This window comes from Nicotiana tabacum, chromosome 22 (assembly GCF_000715075.1).
Source record: "Nicotiana tabacum cultivar K326 chromosome 22, ASM71507v2, whole genome shotgun sequence".
Lineage (NCBI taxonomy): Eukaryota > Viridiplantae > Streptophyta > Magnoliopsida > Solanales > Solanaceae > Nicotiana > Nicotiana tabacum.
Window position 1 is genome coordinate 211,243,911 of NC_134101.1, and position 20,153 is coordinate 211,264,063.

General features: G+C 39.0%; 1 protein-coding gene across 3 annotated transcripts; it reads right to left on the reverse strand.

The window, feature by feature from the left end:
- Positions 1-5,389: 5,389 nt before the first annotated feature.
- On the reverse strand, positions 5,390-15,632 carry LOC107765384 (protein kinase and PP2C-like domain-containing protein). Of its 3 annotated transcripts, none has more exons than XR_001643422.2 (12): positions 15,330-15,632; positions 15,117-15,234; positions 14,333-14,499; positions 13,017-13,084; positions 12,647-12,870; positions 11,649-11,700; positions 10,036-10,567; positions 8,459-8,528; positions 8,128-8,342; positions 7,937-8,041; positions 7,048-7,143; positions 5,390-5,945 (listed from the first exon to the last, which is right to left on the reverse strand). XR_001643422.2 is itself a non-coding variant. In XM_016584022.2 (12 exons), exons 1-12 carry the CDS (start codon positions 15,442-15,444, stop codon positions 5,751-5,753), a joined length of 1,962 nt encoding a protein of 653 aa, XP_016439508.1. In that variant the 5' UTR covers positions 15,445-15,632; the 3' UTR covers positions 5,390-5,750. The 3 variants fall into 3 exon arrangements, 2 of the variants coding, with proteins under 2 accessions (XP_016439508.1, XP_016439509.1); XM_016584022.2 differs by having other exon boundaries at positions 8,123-8,342; XM_016584023.2 differs by having other exon boundaries at positions 8,123-8,342; positions 15,117-15,248; positions 15,330-15,525.
- Positions 15,633-20,153: the final 4,521 nt, after the last annotated feature.

The window sequence follows — 20,153 nt, forward strand, 5'->3', positions numbered from 1 at the left end:
GGCTATTGGGGACAGACTTGGTGCAGGATGCTTTAGAAAGGGTGAAGGTAATTAAGGAGAGGCTTCATACAGCGCAGTCGAGACAAAAGAGTTATGCTGATAGGAAGGTTCGGAATGTGTCCTACATGGTTGGTGAGAAGGTTCTGTTGAACGTTTTGCCTATAAAGGGTGTTATGAGATTTGGGAAGAAGGGTAAATTGAGTCCTCGGTTCATTGGTCCTTTTGAGGTGCTTCAGAGGATTGAGGAGGTGACTTATGAGCTTGCTTTGCCACCCAGCTTGTCGAGTGTGCATCTAGTATTTTATGTTTCTATGCCCCGGAAGTATATTAGGGATTCGTCTCATGTTTTAGATTTCAACACGGTTCAGTTAGATGATGATTTGACTTATGATGTGGAGCCAGTAGCTATTTTGGGGCATCAGGTTCGAAAGTTGAGATCAAAGGATATAGCTTCAGTGAAAATGTAGTGGAGAGGTCAGCTCGTGGAGGAGGCTACCTGAGAGACCGAGCGGGAGATGCGGAGCAGATATCCTCACCTGTTTGAGGTTTTAGGTATTTTTCTGGACTCGTTTGAGGACGAACGTTTGTTTAAGAGGGGGAGGATGTATCGTTCGTTTCATGAGTTACAGCTCCGTTCTCTTGTTTCTGCTTCTTATTGCTTTGTTTATCGGTTCTTTGTGTAATCGGGTTGGTTGGCTCGGGTTCGGAAAGGTTTTGGTAAGGTTTGAGACACTTAGTCTCTTTTTAGGAAGTTTAAGTTGGAAAAGCCAATCGGATGTTGACTTATGTGTTAAAGGGCTCGGATGTGAGTTTCTATGGTTCAGATAGCTTCGTGAGATGATTTGGGACTTAGGAACGTGATAGGAATATGTTTTGGAGGTTCAGATTAGATTTAGGCTTGAATTGGCGAAATTAGAATTTTGGCGTTTCCCGGTTGATAGGTGAGATTTTGATATAAGGGTCGGAATGAAATTCCGGAAGTTGCAGAAGGTCCGTTGTGTCATTTGGGATGTGTGTGCAAAATTCCAGGTCATTCGGACGTGGTTTGGTAGACTTTTTTTTTATCAAAAGCGTAATTTAGAAGATTTTGGAATTCTTAGACTTGAATCCGATGCAAATTTGGTGTTTTGATATTGTTTTGAGCGTTCCGAAGGTTGGAACATGTTTGAATGATGTTACGGGATATGTTGTCATGTTTGGTTGAGGTCCCGGGGGCCTCGGGTGAGTTTTGGGTAGTCAATCGGACCATTTCAAGTTGTTGAAAGTTGCAAAAACTGTTGTGTGTGTGTTGCAGACATTTAGCCTTCGCGTTCGCGAAGGGTTAGGCTGGGAGGCTGTGAAGTTACCTTCGCGTTCACGAAGGAGGTCTCACAATCGCGAAGGGTTGAAGCTCGAGGTCATCGCGTTCGCGAGGTTATGCGGTGTTCGCGTAGAGGAAAGTTGAGCAGCTGGGTTCAAGTTGGTTTGTTCTTCGAGTTCGCGGATGGGGAGTCACGTTCACGGTGAGTAAGGGAGCTAAGTCTTCGCATTCACGAGATGTGAGTCACGATCGCGATGAAGGAAATTTTGGTCAACGTCAGTTTGTGCTTCGCGAACGCGAGGCTTTGACCGTGTTCGCGAAGAACGTTTTGAATGCCTAGGCAGAATGTTTAAATAGCCATTATCCGCGATTTTGGGGCTAACTTTCACCATTTTTGGGCGATTTTGAAGCTTTTTGAAGAGGATTGAAGAGGGATTCAAGGGGGAACACTTGGAAGTAAGATTTATGGACTTAATACTCGATCCTAATGTGAATTCTACCTAATTAATCATGGAATTTAAGCCTAATATTGAATAACTAGGGCTTGTAATTGGAGACCTAAAATTTGGGATTTGAGGAGCCGTTTGTGGTTGGATTTTGATGCTTTTGATATGAATGAACTCGAGGAGTGATAAGGAGTCTATTGATGTAATTTTTATTGAAATCCGAGATGTGGGCCCGGGTTTGGCCAATTTCGGTATTTGTGTTGTAATTTGATTTCTTTCGAGTGAGCTTTGTTCCCTTAGCATATTTTGATGGTTTTGGCACTGATTTTGGTTAGATTTGGAGCATTCGGAGGTCGATTCGAGAGGCAAAGGCATCACGGGCTAGAGTTTGGACCGGATTGAGGTGAGTAATGATTTTAAATGTTGTCCCGAGGGTATGAAACCCCGGATTACACATCGTTGTGCTATATTGAGGTGACACACACGCTAGATGACGAACGTGGGGTCGTGCACCATTGGGGATTGTGACTTAGTCCATCCTGAATGACTGTTTTACCGCGTATTTGTCTGAAAATTATTTACTATCATCATGTTTTGGGTTGAATGCCATATTTGGTCCTCGTGCCAACTATTTGGACCCTTAAGGGATTTTTACTGATATTTCCTCATTGTTTTGACTTTATACTTGTGCTCAGTCATGCTATATTCTACTATTTTCATAACTCAGCCATGTTTACTCTGTTTTAACACATTAAATGATATTCTAAATGATAATTTGAGCTGAGCATCATGTCTTACTGTTGCCCGAGTGGCTTATGAGATTCTGACTGAGTAAAGCCGAGGGCCTGTGTTGTGAGGATATACTGATTTATGATTATGAGGCCGAGGGTCTGGGATTGTACGCCACGAGGTGGCTTGTTGAGATGAGACCGATAGCCTATTGATTATGCCATGAGATGGCTTAATATTGCGCTTGGGCCGTAAGGGGCCCCTCCCGGAGTTTGTACACCCCTAGTGAGCGCGGGTACCCATTGTGATATGAGATATAGCTCGAGGAGTTGGTGTTGTTCCATGATATTGCCCGAGGAGCGGATTATGTTGACATTGTGCCCGAGAGGTGGATTTTATGTGCTTATCTGTTCTAGCTGCTTTTCATTTAATTGTTTAACTGTTAAAAAGGTGTTTTAAAGAAGCTTATTCTGAACTAAGGTGTCTTCATATGTTTTCACTACTTCATTGATTTTACTGGTTTTATACTTCTTCTTTATAGCATGTTGATGTGCTTTTACGTGATTTCTTATCGCTCAGCCTTTATTTATTATTATTACTCACTGAGTTGGAGTACTCACTTTACTCCATGCACCCTGTGTGCAGATTCAAGCACTTCAGGTCCCGCTAGCGAGTGTTGATTCTTCCAGCTTAGGCGGATTCGGAGATTCACTAGGTAGTTGCTCGGCGTTCGCAGCCCAGTACTTCTCCCCTATCTTATTTTCTCTTGCTTCAGTTCTGTAATAGACTATGTAGACTCTTCCTGTTTTATTCGGTTAGTAGATGCTCATGACTGGTGACACCCTGATGTCGGGCTATGTTTATTCCGCAATTGTACTGTTTCACCTTATTTTGGGATTATTATTATTATATTAAAGACTTAATTTGTATTATTTTAATTTCTTAAAATGAATTGGGAGTGTGTCGACTAGCCTTGTCTTCACGAGAGGCGCCATCACGACCGGGTCTGGGTTTAGGGTCGTGACATGTTGCCCAACCTTTGCGAACGTGGCGTGGCTCACGCGAATGCGAAGACAACTCTACCAGTCCCCAGCTTCCCTATGCGAACGTGGAACCAATTGCGCGAACGCGCTCAACCCGTCGTGTCCGCGATGACTAAAAACACCCAGCTCCAAGAGTCACTATGCGATCACGAAGAACAACTAAAATACCAGAAATCAGCAGAAACCAGCAACATCCAACATGGCCCAAAATGGTTCGAAATCCGTCTGAAATGCACCCGAGCCCATCGGGACCCCGTCCGGACATACCAACAAGTCCCAAAATATAACATGGTCCTACTTAAGGCCTCAAATCACATATTACAACATCAAAACCACGAATCGCACCTTAAATCAAACTTAATGAACTATTTCAATTTTCCAAATTCCAAACTTACGCCGAACACGTCAAAATAACTCAGAATCATCTCAAATTTTGCACAAAAGTTTCAAATGATATAACGAACCTATTTCAACTCCCGAAACAATAATCCGAACCCGATAACATCAAAATCAACTCCCGGTCAAACCTGTGAACTTTCAAACCTTCAAATTGCCAACTTTCGCCAAATAGTGCCAAAACCTTCTAGAAGCATTCAAATACAAATCCGGGCATACGTCCAAGTTTAAAATCTCCACCCGGACTTAATGGAATCATAAAAACTTCGATCCGGGGTCAAATACACAAAAGTCAAACTTGATCAACTCTTCCAACTTAAAGCTTGCCAATTGAGAAAATCAATCCCGGTCTCACTCGAAAATCATAACCGACGATACACGCAAGTCATAATACACCATATGAAGCTACTTATGACCTCAAATCACCGAACTGAGTGCAAATGCTCAAATTGACCGGTTGAGTCGTTACAAGCTCATACAAAAAATGTTGGAATTCATGAGAAAAAAATGGTGGAGGCAATATTGGAAGTTCATGAAAACCTATTGGAGTTCAAAAAAATACTGAAGTTGATATAAAAAGCAAAAATTCATGAAAAGTTGTTTGAGTTGGAACTTCTAACAAGAAATTTCAGGATAGGATCTTGGAGTTTGAAATAGACTGAAAAGATGGAAAACTGGAACTCTCCTCTTTCTTTGTACTCTTCTCTTTCTTTGTTTCAACTCCAGCGTAATATGCTAGAGATAAACTTATAGAAACTTGAACTCTAAGTATATTATGCTGGAGTTTAAAAAAATTATGAAAAAAAACATTAGTCTTCACCTCAAGTGCTTTCTTCAATGAGTCCAAGTCTGCCTTCGCGGATAAGAAATCAAGGACTTGTCGATAGATCAGCTAGCTCGCGCTCTAGTCTTTCATTGATCTTTTCTACCCCTCGCTCTATGAGGATGCACGCCTATCCAGAACGTGCAAAGTAAAATAGCGGTAGATCAACTGGGAATAGATCGACACATAGGCTGCTGGCAGAGTAGGGGGCAGAATCACACAGCAAGAAAGCTTCCTGTCAATCCAGAGTCTATGTTGCTTCTATTAAATTGGGGGTATTTTGTCCAATTATTTTTGCATGTAAAAATGGTTAAATTTCAATTAGTTCCGAATCTGCATCTAATTTTTAATTACCGCTTAAAAAACTGGCCATTTTTGAATTTCTCACAGCCCTATGGATATTGTTGATGTTTTCACCATAAGGGAAATTAACACACCTTTAGTTTAGAATCTCCTTTATTAAATTTATCCGCATTTGTGATGCAAAAGTGCACGCCTTGAACTTTACCCTCGATCATGGTTTCAAAATATTTGAAGATTATTTCAAATGACCCAGAGGTTCCACTTGTATATCAGACAAATATTATCATTAGAGTCACTTTGCTTGCCTTAATATTTGAGTTAACATAAATAATTATTAAATAAGAACATCTTTGACAAGAAACGCAACTTATAAAGGATTTCGAATCAAGGAAGAGAATAATTCTGTTTCGAACCTAGATTACAGATCAGAAAACCTTTATCACAAGCGGAACTGAATCCAAATAACTCTTATTGGTTAAATAGGTTGCATCTGTTCCTATCTGTTGATTTAAACTTCACAGAAAGAATCTATTCACGAATGGCACCTTGCAAAAAAATGATGAATGATGACACCACCACCAACAACAAGCCAGTAGTTTCCCACAAGTGGGGTCTATGGAGGATAAGATGTACGCAGCCTTACCTCTATCCTACAAGGGCAGAGAGACTGTTTCCGATAGACCTCGGCTTGATGAATGATGACAGCAGAGCTAATAAATTCTCTCAGCTGTGGAAACTGGACGTAAGAAAACAACAATAACAGTTATGTTGTCTTTGCTGCCTCGTTCCGCAGCTTCTGTTGCTAACCTCTTTGAGCACATTCCTGGCTCTTTCACTGTGTCTCTGATTATGTTCACCACATCTGTCTCACTAACAACATCCCAAAGGCCATCACTGGCCATTACCTGATTAATTGAATAAGGCATAAGCAAATGAACATTAAGATTTTCCTTCTGCTGCAACTATCATAAGCCATATAAACATTTCTTTAACATAAAAAGAACGTATATTTGTACACCCTCAGTGTAACACACTAAAGGTTAACAGATTGAACTGAAGCTTAGAAAAACAGGGTATGGACTAAATCTATGGGTACTTTATAAGAGTTTCTTTAATGTTTTTTGCCTACATCATAAAGATCTTCAGCGAGCTTTAAAAAATAACGATTAATACGTGAAAGGTTAGATATCTAGGCATCTCCTTACGTCCTAGATTCTAAAGAAAGTACCTTGGCTCTCCTGGACTTACCCAACCACCAGGGGCGAAGCTAGAAGGTTACCTATGGATTTGGCAAGACCGATAGCTTTAGTCCATACTCTGTATTTATATTAAGAAATCTACTAAAATATATACAAAAGTTAAATTCAGAACCCAGTTACTAACACATGATATCGCTATCCTGAGACGTCTGCTGCCGGAGGTATTTGCTGGGGGTTGGTCGCCGGGGTTTGGGGGATCTTGTGGTTGTGTTGGTTTTTGCACAACACCGATGGAAATTGCTTTTGACGAAAAAACAGCCCTTAAAGGTTGCCAGAATTGAAGCACGACGACTTTTTCAGCTGGGTTTTCTTTCCCGAATGTTTTCTCACTACCGCTCTGATACCATGTGAGAAATATAACACGGAAAAATTATATTATTAATATACCTTAACTATAATACAAGTACCCCTATTTATAACAATACACAATACTTACACTACTCCTATTCTATGTAGGACTATGCTTATTTACATAAATGGGGCAATATATATTACTACTATCTAACAGATATAACCAGAAATAAGAAGCTAAGTCTAAAAGGAGAATCAACTAATTTGGTCAGGAAGTGCATAAAATGCTGTCACATATAATCATAAAGATAGACTAACTACTAGAATTTCATAAAGATAGATGCACGACTAAAATTTGACAACATTAAGTAATCATTGAAGTATCATGGAATGATATTTTCTTCTTGAGTAAAGTAAATGCCATCAAGATGGAAGAATCAACAGTAGTAATCCTTACAATGTATTCATCCTCTGCAGAAAGAGTAGTTAGAGTTATCTCAGGTTCCGCAGTTACAGCTGGCTTCAGATCATCATCACCGATAGACCTAGTGACCTAGTGAAAGTAAAATTAATCAGATTATTTAATGATAATACAACTTCTATATTTTCTAAGATCCTAAATCACCAATTGTTTATTTCCCCAAAACAAGGCGTAAATCACCAACTGTTAAGATAATATATCCTATTTATTGTTGGTTTCAGCCGGATACAGATTCAGATTAAATTGTCACTAGTCTAGAGGTGTCTAGCACCCCTTCATATAATTTTAAACGTGGAAAATTTTCCATACTGATATAACACAAGTCATCAACTAACCATTCGCCATATAATATATGAAGAATGAGTCAAGGTACTGCATTAATTGGCTACTTTGATATTAATACATTTATAACTTGTATAAGAACTTGTCATTGAGCCTCATGATATCTACATATTTTATAACCGGTCTTGAAGGAATAACACAGACACCACTTTCCCTCACTAAAATGGATCGGGTAATGTGCATATATATATTTCGTACATGCACTAGTGCTCCTTCATTTTTTAACATCAAATAGCTTTTTGGGGATTTTATTTAAAATGGAGTTGGGATCAGAAGGAAAGTGAAACTCATAAGAGATAAGACATGGGGATTTTCCTGATAAAAAAATAGAACTAGGGAACTGTAAGACTCCAACCAACGAGGAAATTTACAAAATACAGATTTGCAGAATATACACACGCATAGAAGGAAGCAAGAATATCCAAGCCAAAGGGCAAAGCTGGACAAGAATATAACAATTGATAGGAATACTAGAAAAATCATCAGATAGTGCTAAAAAAGATGTGAAACTGGAAAGACTAACCTGGAGAGCCGCATCACCGACCCTCCATGTATCCACTTGCCATTTGACAACGCCACCTGCACGGATAATACGCTCCCGCTCCTCGTGACAACTTGCAACATGATCCTAAAACAGTACCATATATTAGTTCAAATGCAAAGCCATCTGATTTCATCAGAAAGTAGGCTAAGTAAATGAACATCTCACCCTACTTAGAGCATACGGGTTACCAGCTCGACACAAGATTGTTCTGCAATCACCAGCATTAGCAACAATAAGTTTGTTTCTGACCATAAGAGCAGCTATTGCAGTACAACCAGGGTGCCAATCTTTCTGAACTGCTCCCTTGCGTTTGCGACAAGAATCAAGTTGTGTCCTGAATGCAACATCTGTCTTTATGAATGCTTCAAAAAGCGCATCAGAGGGACTGCAAAGTTATAAACATCCATGAATTGTGTGCCTCGTCTCTCTGAAAAAAATTCTTGGTCATTCACACACGAATGAAATTGGAGAACAATCAGAAGCAAGTTAAGCTCATAAAACCTGCTAATAGAACCGAGATTCTGCAAAAATCCTGGCAAGGCTCCAGCAGAAAACTCAGCTGCTGCTGAACCTGTAGGCACACTAATTAAACTGCTATATTCCAGTGAGATTTTTCTAATAAGTTTTACGAACGAAAAAAAGGGCTTCGTAAAGGCTGCCATCTCCTTGTTTGCTTAACCGTAAAGTACAATCACTTAGGTGTCAAAATTACCTTCACATCCTTTAACATTTCAAAAAGCACGGTGAAATGGAAACTTTAAGGAATCAGATATCAGAGTAATTTCCAGACTAAAATGATGCCCTCGGCATGCCAATTTAGAGGTGAGATTCGTATAGTCCATCAAAAGGAGTTCATTATTCAATCATGTTGTCAAACCCTTTGGATAATTCACAAGATTCTGCCAAAAAGACACTACTAATTGCAAGACTCCTCGCAGTGAGACCTTGTAATTTACGTTCTTCAGTAACTGAAATTTAGCAAACCAACCATTTAAAGTTGGCTTTATGGTCAGTGGTCTACCCACCTATTGATCCCAAGTTAACTAATCCCCCTTTCTCACTGAAAACCAAAAAGAGAATCTCGTCAATTCATTTAGTAGAGAACACAAGGGTAGAATGATGAACCTCCAATTTAGTTGTTACAACCTACTACATGTTCCTCCACACCAACCCAAACCAACTGGTCCCAAAAAAACATACAAAAAGAGAAGCCACTTTGCTATTGATATAAAGGGATATGGAACAGAAAAAAAGAGGAGGCCTAAAGCTGTAAGCATATCCCTACCTTCTTCCTAATGACTTTCCCTTTTTCATTGAAGCAAACAAATGTTAACACTACTTGTGCTTTTCATGGTAAGGATGATTGTTTAGCAAATGGAGAAGTAAAAGATTTTTAACATAGGATGCAACAGTGACAAGGCATTAATTTGTCTTGTGTCTAACTATTCATTAACACTTTCCACATTTTGTGGCAACAAGTAACTTGCAGCCCTATACCTCATTCCACCCAAAAAAAAAAAAAAAAGGAAATCGTGTTGCTTGTTTTGAATGTTTAAGCACATCTCCTTTTTGAATTTTTCCAAAGTAATCTCCATTTTCTCTATAAGAAAAACTTTAAAAGGAAGATGTAGGGTCATTACAGCACTAAATTGTTACCACGATAATACGAATAACTGAAACAATTTATTATTGCTATTATAGTTTTCATTGTTGTTGAATTTCGTACTGTTATTATTATGAACAAACAAAAAAAGCGATTTTCCCGTTCATCAACAACCAAATATTAAACACATGAAGCAACATATGATACCAACGTGTTCCTCAAAAAATTATTAGACGCCCACATTTCCAGCTCTTCAATCTCATTAAGCAAATAAGAACATTCAATTAGGTAGTGTAAAAAGATTACTTATTCCCTTACGATGAAGTTAACCTAAGGGTATAATGGATAGGAATTAAGAAATTTGTTCAATCCATTTCCTTCAAAATTCTACTCCTTTCTCCCACAAGTAGAATACTCAGTGGTGATTTGATTCAACAGTTAAAATCACTAACCCAGAAAAGTACTTATATCCTACCTCGATGACCATCAAAGATTGCAAAGACGTGAATATCCTTTTCATCACACAATTGAGGCATAAGGAAGTGTCTATCTTCCATCGTTTCCCTTCTTCCACATGATGCAAAGGAACCCCAAGATAGAACTGGACTATATACTTGATCATCTGAATAATCCAGCCATGCGCTAGCAGCAAGGGCAGTAGGGACCCTTTTTGAAAACTCTTTACCCTGACCGAACCAGCTAATATTCTCCTGATAGCTTTGGATATTTGCACCATCAGAACCATTTGAAGAAATAAAAGAATCCGCTGATGCCATTTCTGTACGGTTCCTTCCAATTTCATCTTCCAGAATGGAACCAAGCTCCACGACAATATCATCAAAAGAAGGCCTACTTTGCGGATCTTTATCCCAACATCTTTCTATCAAAGAGAGTAAACTAGCTGAAGCACCAGATCGAACATCAGCTAGAACGGGTCGTAAGCCTTCAGATACAACGGCTGCAGTAAGTTGCTGCTCAGTGTAGTTCATTTCAAGCACAGTATGGGCCTATCATATGATATAGAACCAGTAAGCATCTTAGATATGTGACAGATCAAATCAACTGCTCGTAAGTTCTTATTCCAGATGTTTAAAAGAATCATATATCCGGAAATCAGTTTCTTGAATTAAAGCTAACTCCCATCTTGTATGTGGAGGAGAAAACATAGAAGTTCTTCTACCATTTCAAAGGAGAGCAGATTCTTACGAATCTTATTAACCATAAAATTGCTCCTATCTCATAAGTGTTCATGCATAAATAAAATAAGAGTAGCAGGATAAGAATGAATATGTCTTTGATCAGTGTAACAAGACAGCAAGTAGTTTATTATAGCCAAAAAAAATCATTTTAACATCTTTATACAAGAGAAAAGGAAAAACGATAAATTATATAATTAATCCTTAAGATAAATACATTGCTATGTTCCTCACTTTGCATTCTGCAAGATCCTCCTAGGGGTTGTTTGATGGCCAGATACTGAAATGGACTAAGCTGGATAAGAAGAAATAATCTGCGTTTGGTAGCACCTTGAAATTTTGTAGGGTAATTTTTCTATAGTAAATATGGGATAATATATTGAAGGGGGACCTCAGTGCAACGCTAAGAGTGGTCCTTGTGTGACCAGGAGGTTATAGGTTCAGGCCGTGGAAACAACCTCTTGTATAAATGTAGGCTACATACAATAGACCCAATGTGGTTCAGCCCTTTTCCGGATCCCATGCATAGCGGTTGCTCTTTGTTTCTAAACCCCCAATAGCTTGAGAGAATAATTTATCTGGGTATTCCCAAACTTACTTCCTCTTTTCTCATTCTGCATTTCTCTTTTTCTTCTTTACATTCTACATTTTGGAAAGACCTTCATTTATGTTGTGCGTGACTGTTTACCCAATAAAAGAAAATAGAACTGAAGAATAACCAACAACCTTATGTAGTTCTTTTTTTTTGTTTTTTGTGAAAGGTAAAATTTAACTTACAGTTGATAGGTTAATTAAAAATTGACAATTCGCGGGCCCTAACTAGCTTGAGATTGGGTGTATTTGTTGTTGTAATTAAAGGCTGACATTTTGAGGAAGTGAAAGAAAGACCAACCTGTGCCTCCGCACGGAGATCAGTGTATGGAACTACGCCAGTAAGCAGCTCACTGCAATATTATGAATCCACAAGAACTTGCTTTAAAATGTAGAATACGAAAGATATGTTTCATAAAAGTTCCAAATAAAAGACACGTCTGAGTTAATCCATGTATGTTTTGGCATCAGCTATAAAGTGAGGACAAATAAACACTTGCTGCTGCATGTAGCCCATCATAGTGTTACGAACGAGAGAGAAAAGGATCTGCGAGTAAATATGGATACAATAACACAAAACTAGCTCATAATGGGAACAACCAATTCTTTGTCGTGATCCATTAAAAGAAGATAATAATAGAAAATAAACACGAGGCTGGTGCAAGTATCAAATGCCATTTCTCTAATTATTATCATGGGGACACAAAAAGGTTTCTGAAACCACACTTTCTGGAAGAAATTTTCAGAGGCCTTAAGAGGTCGCATGTTCTTCTGGTTGCAGGAGTTGCCCATATGGAAGATATCTGTGGACCCTAAATGTCTATATTTCCAGTATCTATAAGATGAACATGTGAGGTAGTTTAGGGTAGAACAGAACATGTATTTGGCATGTGAATGAATGAGTTTTCACTTGCTATAGATGGCGTCTATTACCCCAACCTAAATGGAGCACATTTCATGTTTATGCTAATCTTTTCTCTCTTGAGTTTAGGCAGCTAAAAGATTTATTTGGATTGAATTCATTTGAATTTTTTGTATAGAATATTCAACCCTTGGTGTTTCCACTCTTCTTGCCACTCCATCTTCGTGGAGAAGTCCATCCAACCAGCATTGTGACAACCAAGGATTGATGCTAAACCACATTTAGGAAGCTACTTATTTAGACACAAAACAACATCCAAACAGCATACATTTTACATTGAGGTTAGGCATTACAAGTTAGTATAAGGTAAGTGAACTTGCAGAATCAATTGCATTTCTAATTGTGATGCAAAAGAAGCTTGTGGCCCCAAAACTTACTTCAGTGATATTCCAAAGCTATATACATCAGATTTTTCAGTCTGTATCTCTTTCCTCAGCACCTCTGGTGCCATGTAAATAAGCGTCCCAACCATATTCCTCTTATGGAAACCTCCAGTAGGCTTGCCAGTCGATTTCCAGTTTTCAGTGGAAACTAGTTTAAGATTCTTTTTGTATTCTGCCAAACCAAAGTCAGCAAGACGTGGTTGTAGCTGTCTATCAAGCTGCAGTATAGCAAAAAAAAAATATATGCCAATGAATTATAGCATGAGATAATTGCGAGAGGACTTTGGAAGGGATTAAACTTATTTAAAGTTGGCAAGTATATACATAAAAAATGTAGAATAATCAGGAAGATCAAAGACATTACAAGAATGTTTGCTGGTTTCACATCCCTGTGCACGATCCCAAGGTTATGTAGGTATTGTAGGGCCTTTGCTGTAAAAGGAGAAAAGTATTGTAAATTTTGCTAAAACTGAATTGATTCATTTTCATTGAGAGAGGAATAAAGGAGAGAAAAGAAAGAAGCCTAGACGACTCAATACAGCTTTCCTGTGTAGCCAGCAACACGACAGAGCAGCAGGGGCATATGTTTTCGATATCACTATGTATTAGGCCATAGGCCATGTTTACTTAGGACTAGCTGGTGTGCTTTGATTTCAAAAAGAGTTCGGAGAAAGAAATGTCATCTAAGCAACCATCTTTTATGTTTAGAACCATTTGAAAGCATGGCCAGATTTAGGGGGAGAAACCGAGGAAGTAGGAAGAGAGTGGGAGATACTTGACTCTAGAAGGAAAAAACATCTTAGCTAGCACATTACTCTTTGTTGAGTAAGATCCCCAAATTAACAGACTAGTACTCAACAAAATGAAATGGCATTTCCTGAGATGCCGTTGCTTCCTGAAACGTCGTGGTTTACTGAAACGTCGTGGTATTCGCTTCCTTCCTCCTATTTTCTGTTTCAGTTCCATTACGCAATGATTTTCTTCTACATACTTCATCATGGTTAAATAAATTCTCACTAGTTGAAATAATTACTAAACTACTAAATCCCAATCAGTTGTCTACTAGTGATTCTAGCGTTATCCATGCTCTTTTTCCCCCATTTTATTCCATATGTTCTATCACCAATGAATCACAATCTGGTATTGTAGACTTCCAATAGAAGCTCATTTGTTATTTTTCCCTTATCACATTCTTTTCTTTTTCTTGATAAATATCTGTTTTATCACATTCTAACGGATTCCATTCTCAATGCAAGTTTCACAATGTTAATTGTTCACCTTCGTGGAAAACATTATAAATTCTTTGGCATTACTTCAAATCATTAACTTTATTAGATAAGCTAACATCTCTACAACGAAAAAAAGAAAACAATTACTCCGTCTGTTTTAAAAAGATTGTTCTAGTTTGACTTGGCACAAACTTTAATAAATAAGGGAAGACTTTGGAGATATGTAGTCTTAAATAAGCTATAACATTTGTCTGGCTGTAAAACTTTTGAAACTTGTAGTCTTAAACCTGTCATACATATTTGTATGGCTATAAATATTAAAATGTGTCAATCTTTTTGAAAAGGACTAATAAGAAAATAGTGCAACTCTTTTTGAAAAAGAGGGAGTACGTATTATCCATGATGACACATAAAACGACAAGCAGCTGGAAAAAGCAAATGCATAACACACCTAGACAAGTTGCAACTTCAAGTGCTTGTCTTATACTTGGGCTCCATTCATCCACATGTAATTTCCCGGCAAGATTTCCGGACTCATAAAATTCAAAGAAAAACATGTAATTTGGCGGCTTGGCATGTGCCGCAACTAGCTTTGCTATCCCCGGATGATCCAATTTGCTATAGCCAAACAACATTTTAACAAAAATTCACGAACAAATAAATTAGCCAAGCTCAAAAGCTTAACCATAAATCACAATTTTCTCATACTTAAAGATAAGGTAAATATACTAGCTTTGACATTTAGAAATGGCCAACTTGCTATATCATTCTTTTTCTTTGTATAAGTGACACAACTTGTTACTCCCTCTAGTTCAAAAAGAGTGAAGGGGTTCAAAGTACGAGTGCCAAATCTTCTAATTTTCATTCTCAGTTGCACATCGAATTCTTAATCTTCTTAGCTACAATATACATAATCAGAAACTGGATAAAAATACTATATAAATTACAACTTTTTATTATTAAGAATATTTTAAAAACCATATAAAAAATTCTTGGTCAAAGAAGAAGCTGTTTGACTCTCTATACAGTAATAGTGTCATAGAAAGTGCATATTCAAACCCCATTACACAACAAGAGAAACAAATTAACCGAGCTCAACCACAGAACCTCATATCCAACAATTTGCTCATAATTAGAACAACTAGCTTTGTCCATATGAAGACAAACTAATCAATCTCAAGCATATATAAACAACACAGCCCTATACTCAAGCAAAATAAAGGGAGGAATTTCACCATAATAGTTGCAGTTCTTTATGGAATTTATCAATATCTTCAGAGGTGGACAAGATGGGTTTTTTCACAGCAACTCTTTTACCATCAAGAATGGCTTCATACACCACACTTTCAGCCCCTGCAACCAAATGCCTTAAACCAATCAAGATTAGTAAAAATGATATAAAGTTAATTGTCAATATAGATTTCAATTTTTTAAAAGGGAATAAAGACCTCGAGCAATAGGGTGAGAGAGAGAATAAGAAGAAAGAGGGAGATGAATGGGGATTTTGGGGCTGGTACAGCAACCACGAATGCAAGTGTTAGGTTCCAAGATTTCCAGACCCATGTTCCTATTTTCTCTTCCTCGTGAAATTGTCTTATAGAAATCAAAGATTGCAGCGAGGTAGAGAAATGGACATGCAAGAATGAAGCTCAGAGATATTATTGGTTCAGTTAAAAGGAGGACTCAATTGGAGGAACTTTCCGCGGTTGGTAATCAAGTTCGTCTCCTCTTGGTACCCAATGGCCCACCATCTCATCAAACACTATACATTTTTGTAAGGGAAATTATTGGGGAATCTTAAGGTACCAAAAAAGTTTAACTTACCCACTGTCGCTATTATTTTACATTTACCAAAACTAGCCAAATATATATAAAAATTAAAAATCTAAAGAAATAAGATTCTTTTTCTCTAAGAACCACACACAAGTATCTTCTTCCATATTTTCTAGCGTGATTAGCAACATTAGATACTAGACGGAAAGGAAATTTCATGGATGAGGTAGCAAATAAAGTGATAAAATACAAAAAAATAAATATATACAAGATTCTAAAAATCCAAGCAAAAAATGACTTTTTTCAATGGGTATGGTTGAGATTCATTGCAAACATATAGATGTTTGGTATCAAAATTTGTAGTTAAAATCGAGTTCAAAAAATTCTTCTGCGACACATGTATCACGCATGTATACATAGATATACATGTGATACACATTTGATACAAATATGATACATATATGATACAAAGTGTGATACACGTATCATTTTTTCATGTTCATCTTCTACTTTAAATTTTCAATTCTAACCACCTCAAAACTCTTCTAAATCATCCCAAAACTTAGATTCAAGTTGTTTAAGATGTACCTAATCTATTCTAATAACACCCATTCCAAAGAAAGCAAAATTTGACCTTTTTTTTTTGCTACAAATAGCTAAATGGCTAATATTTATAATATTTTATGAATTGGTCAATTTTGTAATAAACTACTTATAGATAAACATAACTGGTATTTTCCCAAATTATTGCTAGTACCTAATTGGACCATCTGAAGGGAGGATTCTGGCTATTTAAAAGGATTGGGTACGGGGCGGCACGATAAAGGGGTTCCTTAAGGTTAAGGAATTTAATGGTACGTGGTAAAGGTATTTTTAGGGGTACCGTACCAGTACCCTTACCGGTCCTAAGGGGTACTAAGGGGGGGAGAGGTAAGAGTACTTACGGGTATTTTTAAATTAGAATTTAAGAAAATATATTTAAATACAAACAAATTTTAATGGATAAAAAAATTTAATATTTTTATTTCAATACTTATAAAACTAAAATTACATATTCTTTTGAACGATTTATGAAATTTTTCAACAACTTTTAGTGGTTCTTCACTTGAAATTTATTTACCGTAAAAATGGTAATAACAATTAAATTTGTTGATGGGACTCTAAAAATATGTGATCTATTTTTATGCTAGTTTGTTAAGTAGTTAATGCTAAGTATATGAGATTTAGAGATGAAATAAAGTTAAGGAGGGAGCTATAACCAAACCGATAGGCCAGTCACTTGGGACCTCGAGGTAGATCCCGGAGCTTGGCCACGAGCTGTTGAGGGTAATTGAGGTAGAGCTAATAGTTATGAGGCGATTAAAGAGGGCTCTTTATGGCCAACGATAAGCAATAAATGATGAACAAATTTGGGGATAATAAATAAAAGCTATAATATCAAGAGAATATGTTAGAGAGTGAAATAGAGAGTTCTTGTATATTTTTGTGTGGAATAGCTGAAGTGACCAACCCTTACAAAGTGATAGGGATCCCCTTTATATAGGAGGGAAATCCCATCGTAGTACAACGAGCATTGATTGCAAAGATATGGAGATGTGACCACTAGATGACACCCTGATTCGGGTCCTAGAGTAGCTCTCTAGGCTCTGTCAATCCTATCCACGTGCCTCGGGAACTCCCCTTTTCCGGCATGGCCGTGGTTGACATTATCACAAGACCGAGTGTCGATGAACCTCGAGAGAGGAGTCTCGATCGTAGCCTTGTAGCCCCGAGACTTCGAGACGGTCTTCCGAGATGCTTTGACAATGAGAAATTAGACCCTTCGATTTCATCGTATACAGATAGTCCCCGCGTTTCTTAGAGAGGAGTGATAAGAAATGATTTTGACACCCAGCTCTTTGGACTTCCCGCAGCGATGTCACGCTGACTATATCATACTTACGATGTAAGTCTCCGCGATAACCGGTACATCCCATGGACTTGTCTTTTCAGCGTCATTCAATGTGCTACTGATTCCCATTCTTCAAGGCGACCGTATCGCCGTCGATCCAGTTTCCAATGGCGCATTGACTGTGCCTGTTGATATGTCTTCTAAAGGCATTGATGGCATTGTAGGCCACACTATCATCCCCTATAAATGGGGCCTTTCCATGCTGACTTTTTATTCAAGTGTTTCTCAACATCTTTTTCATTCCTTTCTTCTCATTCTCATTATCCTTCTCTTATTGCTACCCGCCATGTCTAGGGTTTCTGACTTAAGATCTTACGACGGCATTCTTACCAGTCGTGACATGGCCCTTCACCTAAGCTTTGTTGTGTCGAGCGAGATTACACGGTCTCATTGTTGTTGTTGTTATTGTTACGGTTGTCACTGTTGTCGCCATTAGACCGAGGTGATGAGACAAAGGAGGTTGTACTGTTCCAACTCGGGGGAATATTTGGACTCTACACCGCTACTCGGGAGAGTGTTCGGACTATATACCGTTGCTCACTCTTCTACCCTGGTCTGGTGCTGCACTTCATCCCTCAGGTCTTTTCCTAAGAGATAAAATAGCGCACCAACGGTTAAGCTCGCACGGCACGATGTCCCGGAAGGTGGACCCGGAGCGGCCGTGCGAGTAAGGTTGAGGCCCGCCGAATCTTCAACCTTTGGCTTCAGCGGGCTATGTCTTTTTTTTCTGCCTCTTCTACGTCACCTTCCTCTTCTTTGCCTTCCCTCTTTCCTCTTCTTCATCTTCGCCCTTGGAGATATTTCTCCGTGGGATTGAGATGGGAACTTAAAAGAGGTGGCAGTCGAAGGTATCACCATCGAGGATGCATGCTCGAGGGGGTGGAGCTCGAAGATGCTGATACCGGAGATGAATCTTCGAGAGTAGATTAGGTCCCAGGCTTTCACTACATATGTACCCTCTTGCTTATTTGTTTATGCGTAAGGAACCCTCGTGGGCTTTTATAATCATATGTAAGGACCCCTCAGGGGCTTTTGTAATTATATGAAAGGACCCCTCGTGGGCTTTTGTAATTGAATGTTTCATGAATACAAAGATATTTCCTCAATTTTTATCTTTGATGTTTGCCATATTCTATTGTGTTTGTGGAGATTCTGCGTGCACGACCCTGTCTGTTGTTGATAATACAGAACCTGGGTGCGAGTATTCCCTCCGGCCTTTGGCTAATAAAAACGGCTTCCTGCGGGATCTTTTACCGTCCCTCGGGCTAATCCTGGGTTGATCCGATAAACTCGGGACATCGGGACCCTTACTTTGAGTCGAGAAGAAGTAGGGCTTTGAACCCCTAAACTGAGACTCAGCCTTTAGACCTTCGAGAACAGTCCCTGAGTGAGGGTCGATCCGGGGTATTTGGAGACCTGTCTTGAACTTAACACACGCAATCTTAAGGCATTGTAGATAGGTCCTGGATGAGGGACTGCCTGGTTTATGATGATATCTGTAATGTTGTTTAAGGCTTCTTGGAGCCTAACATTTTTCGGATGGAGATCCTCGAGGTCGGATATTGCCTCGGAGTTTGGCGATGACGTCATTGGCCTTTTAAAGCCTAGCTCCCTTTTTATGGAGGTCCTAGAGGTCAGATACTACCTCGAGACTGGAGAAGGCGTTATTGGCTTCCTGGAGCCTAACCTTGTTCTGATGGAGGTCCTTGAGGTCGAATACCACCTCGGGATTGGAGAAGGTGTTATTGGCTTCTTGGAGCCTAACCTTGTTCTGATGGAGGTCCTCGAGGTCGGGTACCACCTCGGGACTGGAGAAGGTGTTATTGGCTTCTTGGAGCCTAACCTTGTTCTAATGGAGGTCCTCGAGGTCGGGTACCACCTTGGGACTGGAGAAGGTGTTATTAGCCGGTTTTGAGGCAAGCGGATCGTCGTCGTTTTTTCCATATATATACATGGACGTTTTTGCTTTTTAGGGGATCCCACCACTTTAAGCAGTTGCCCTTCTTTTTTTGCGCTAGCCTTTTGCTACTCCGATGCTATCGCACTTGCACTTATTCGCACTTTCGTTTTCTAATTTCGTCATAGCTATGGCTGCTATGTCGGGGTCTGTCCGACAGGGAGGGGAGAGCTCCGCCTCCGGCATTCAGGACCAACGAGTGTATTCCTTGAAGGTTGCTTCTTTGATAGGAGAAAAACATCTTGGGTTAGTAAGAAAAGATTGTGGATGGGGGGAAAAGGTAATACCACAGATACTTCCCCCGGGTGAGGGAATCACGGACCGTGCCGATGGATTCTTGAATGTGTACATATATCCTTTCACATTGGGCCCCCTTGACAGGGTTGTGCTCGACTTCTGCCTAGAATATCGGGTTACATTGGTGCATATCCATCCGTCATTTTGGCGAATAGTGTTGATGATGAGATTTTTCGCAGAGAAGCCGAGACTTGACTTTACTCTTAGTCACCTTATCAGGCTGTACTGGCCCTTCCACCATCGAGGTCTGCTGACCTTGCGATGCCGATCGACCGCACCCTTTGTTGTTGACGA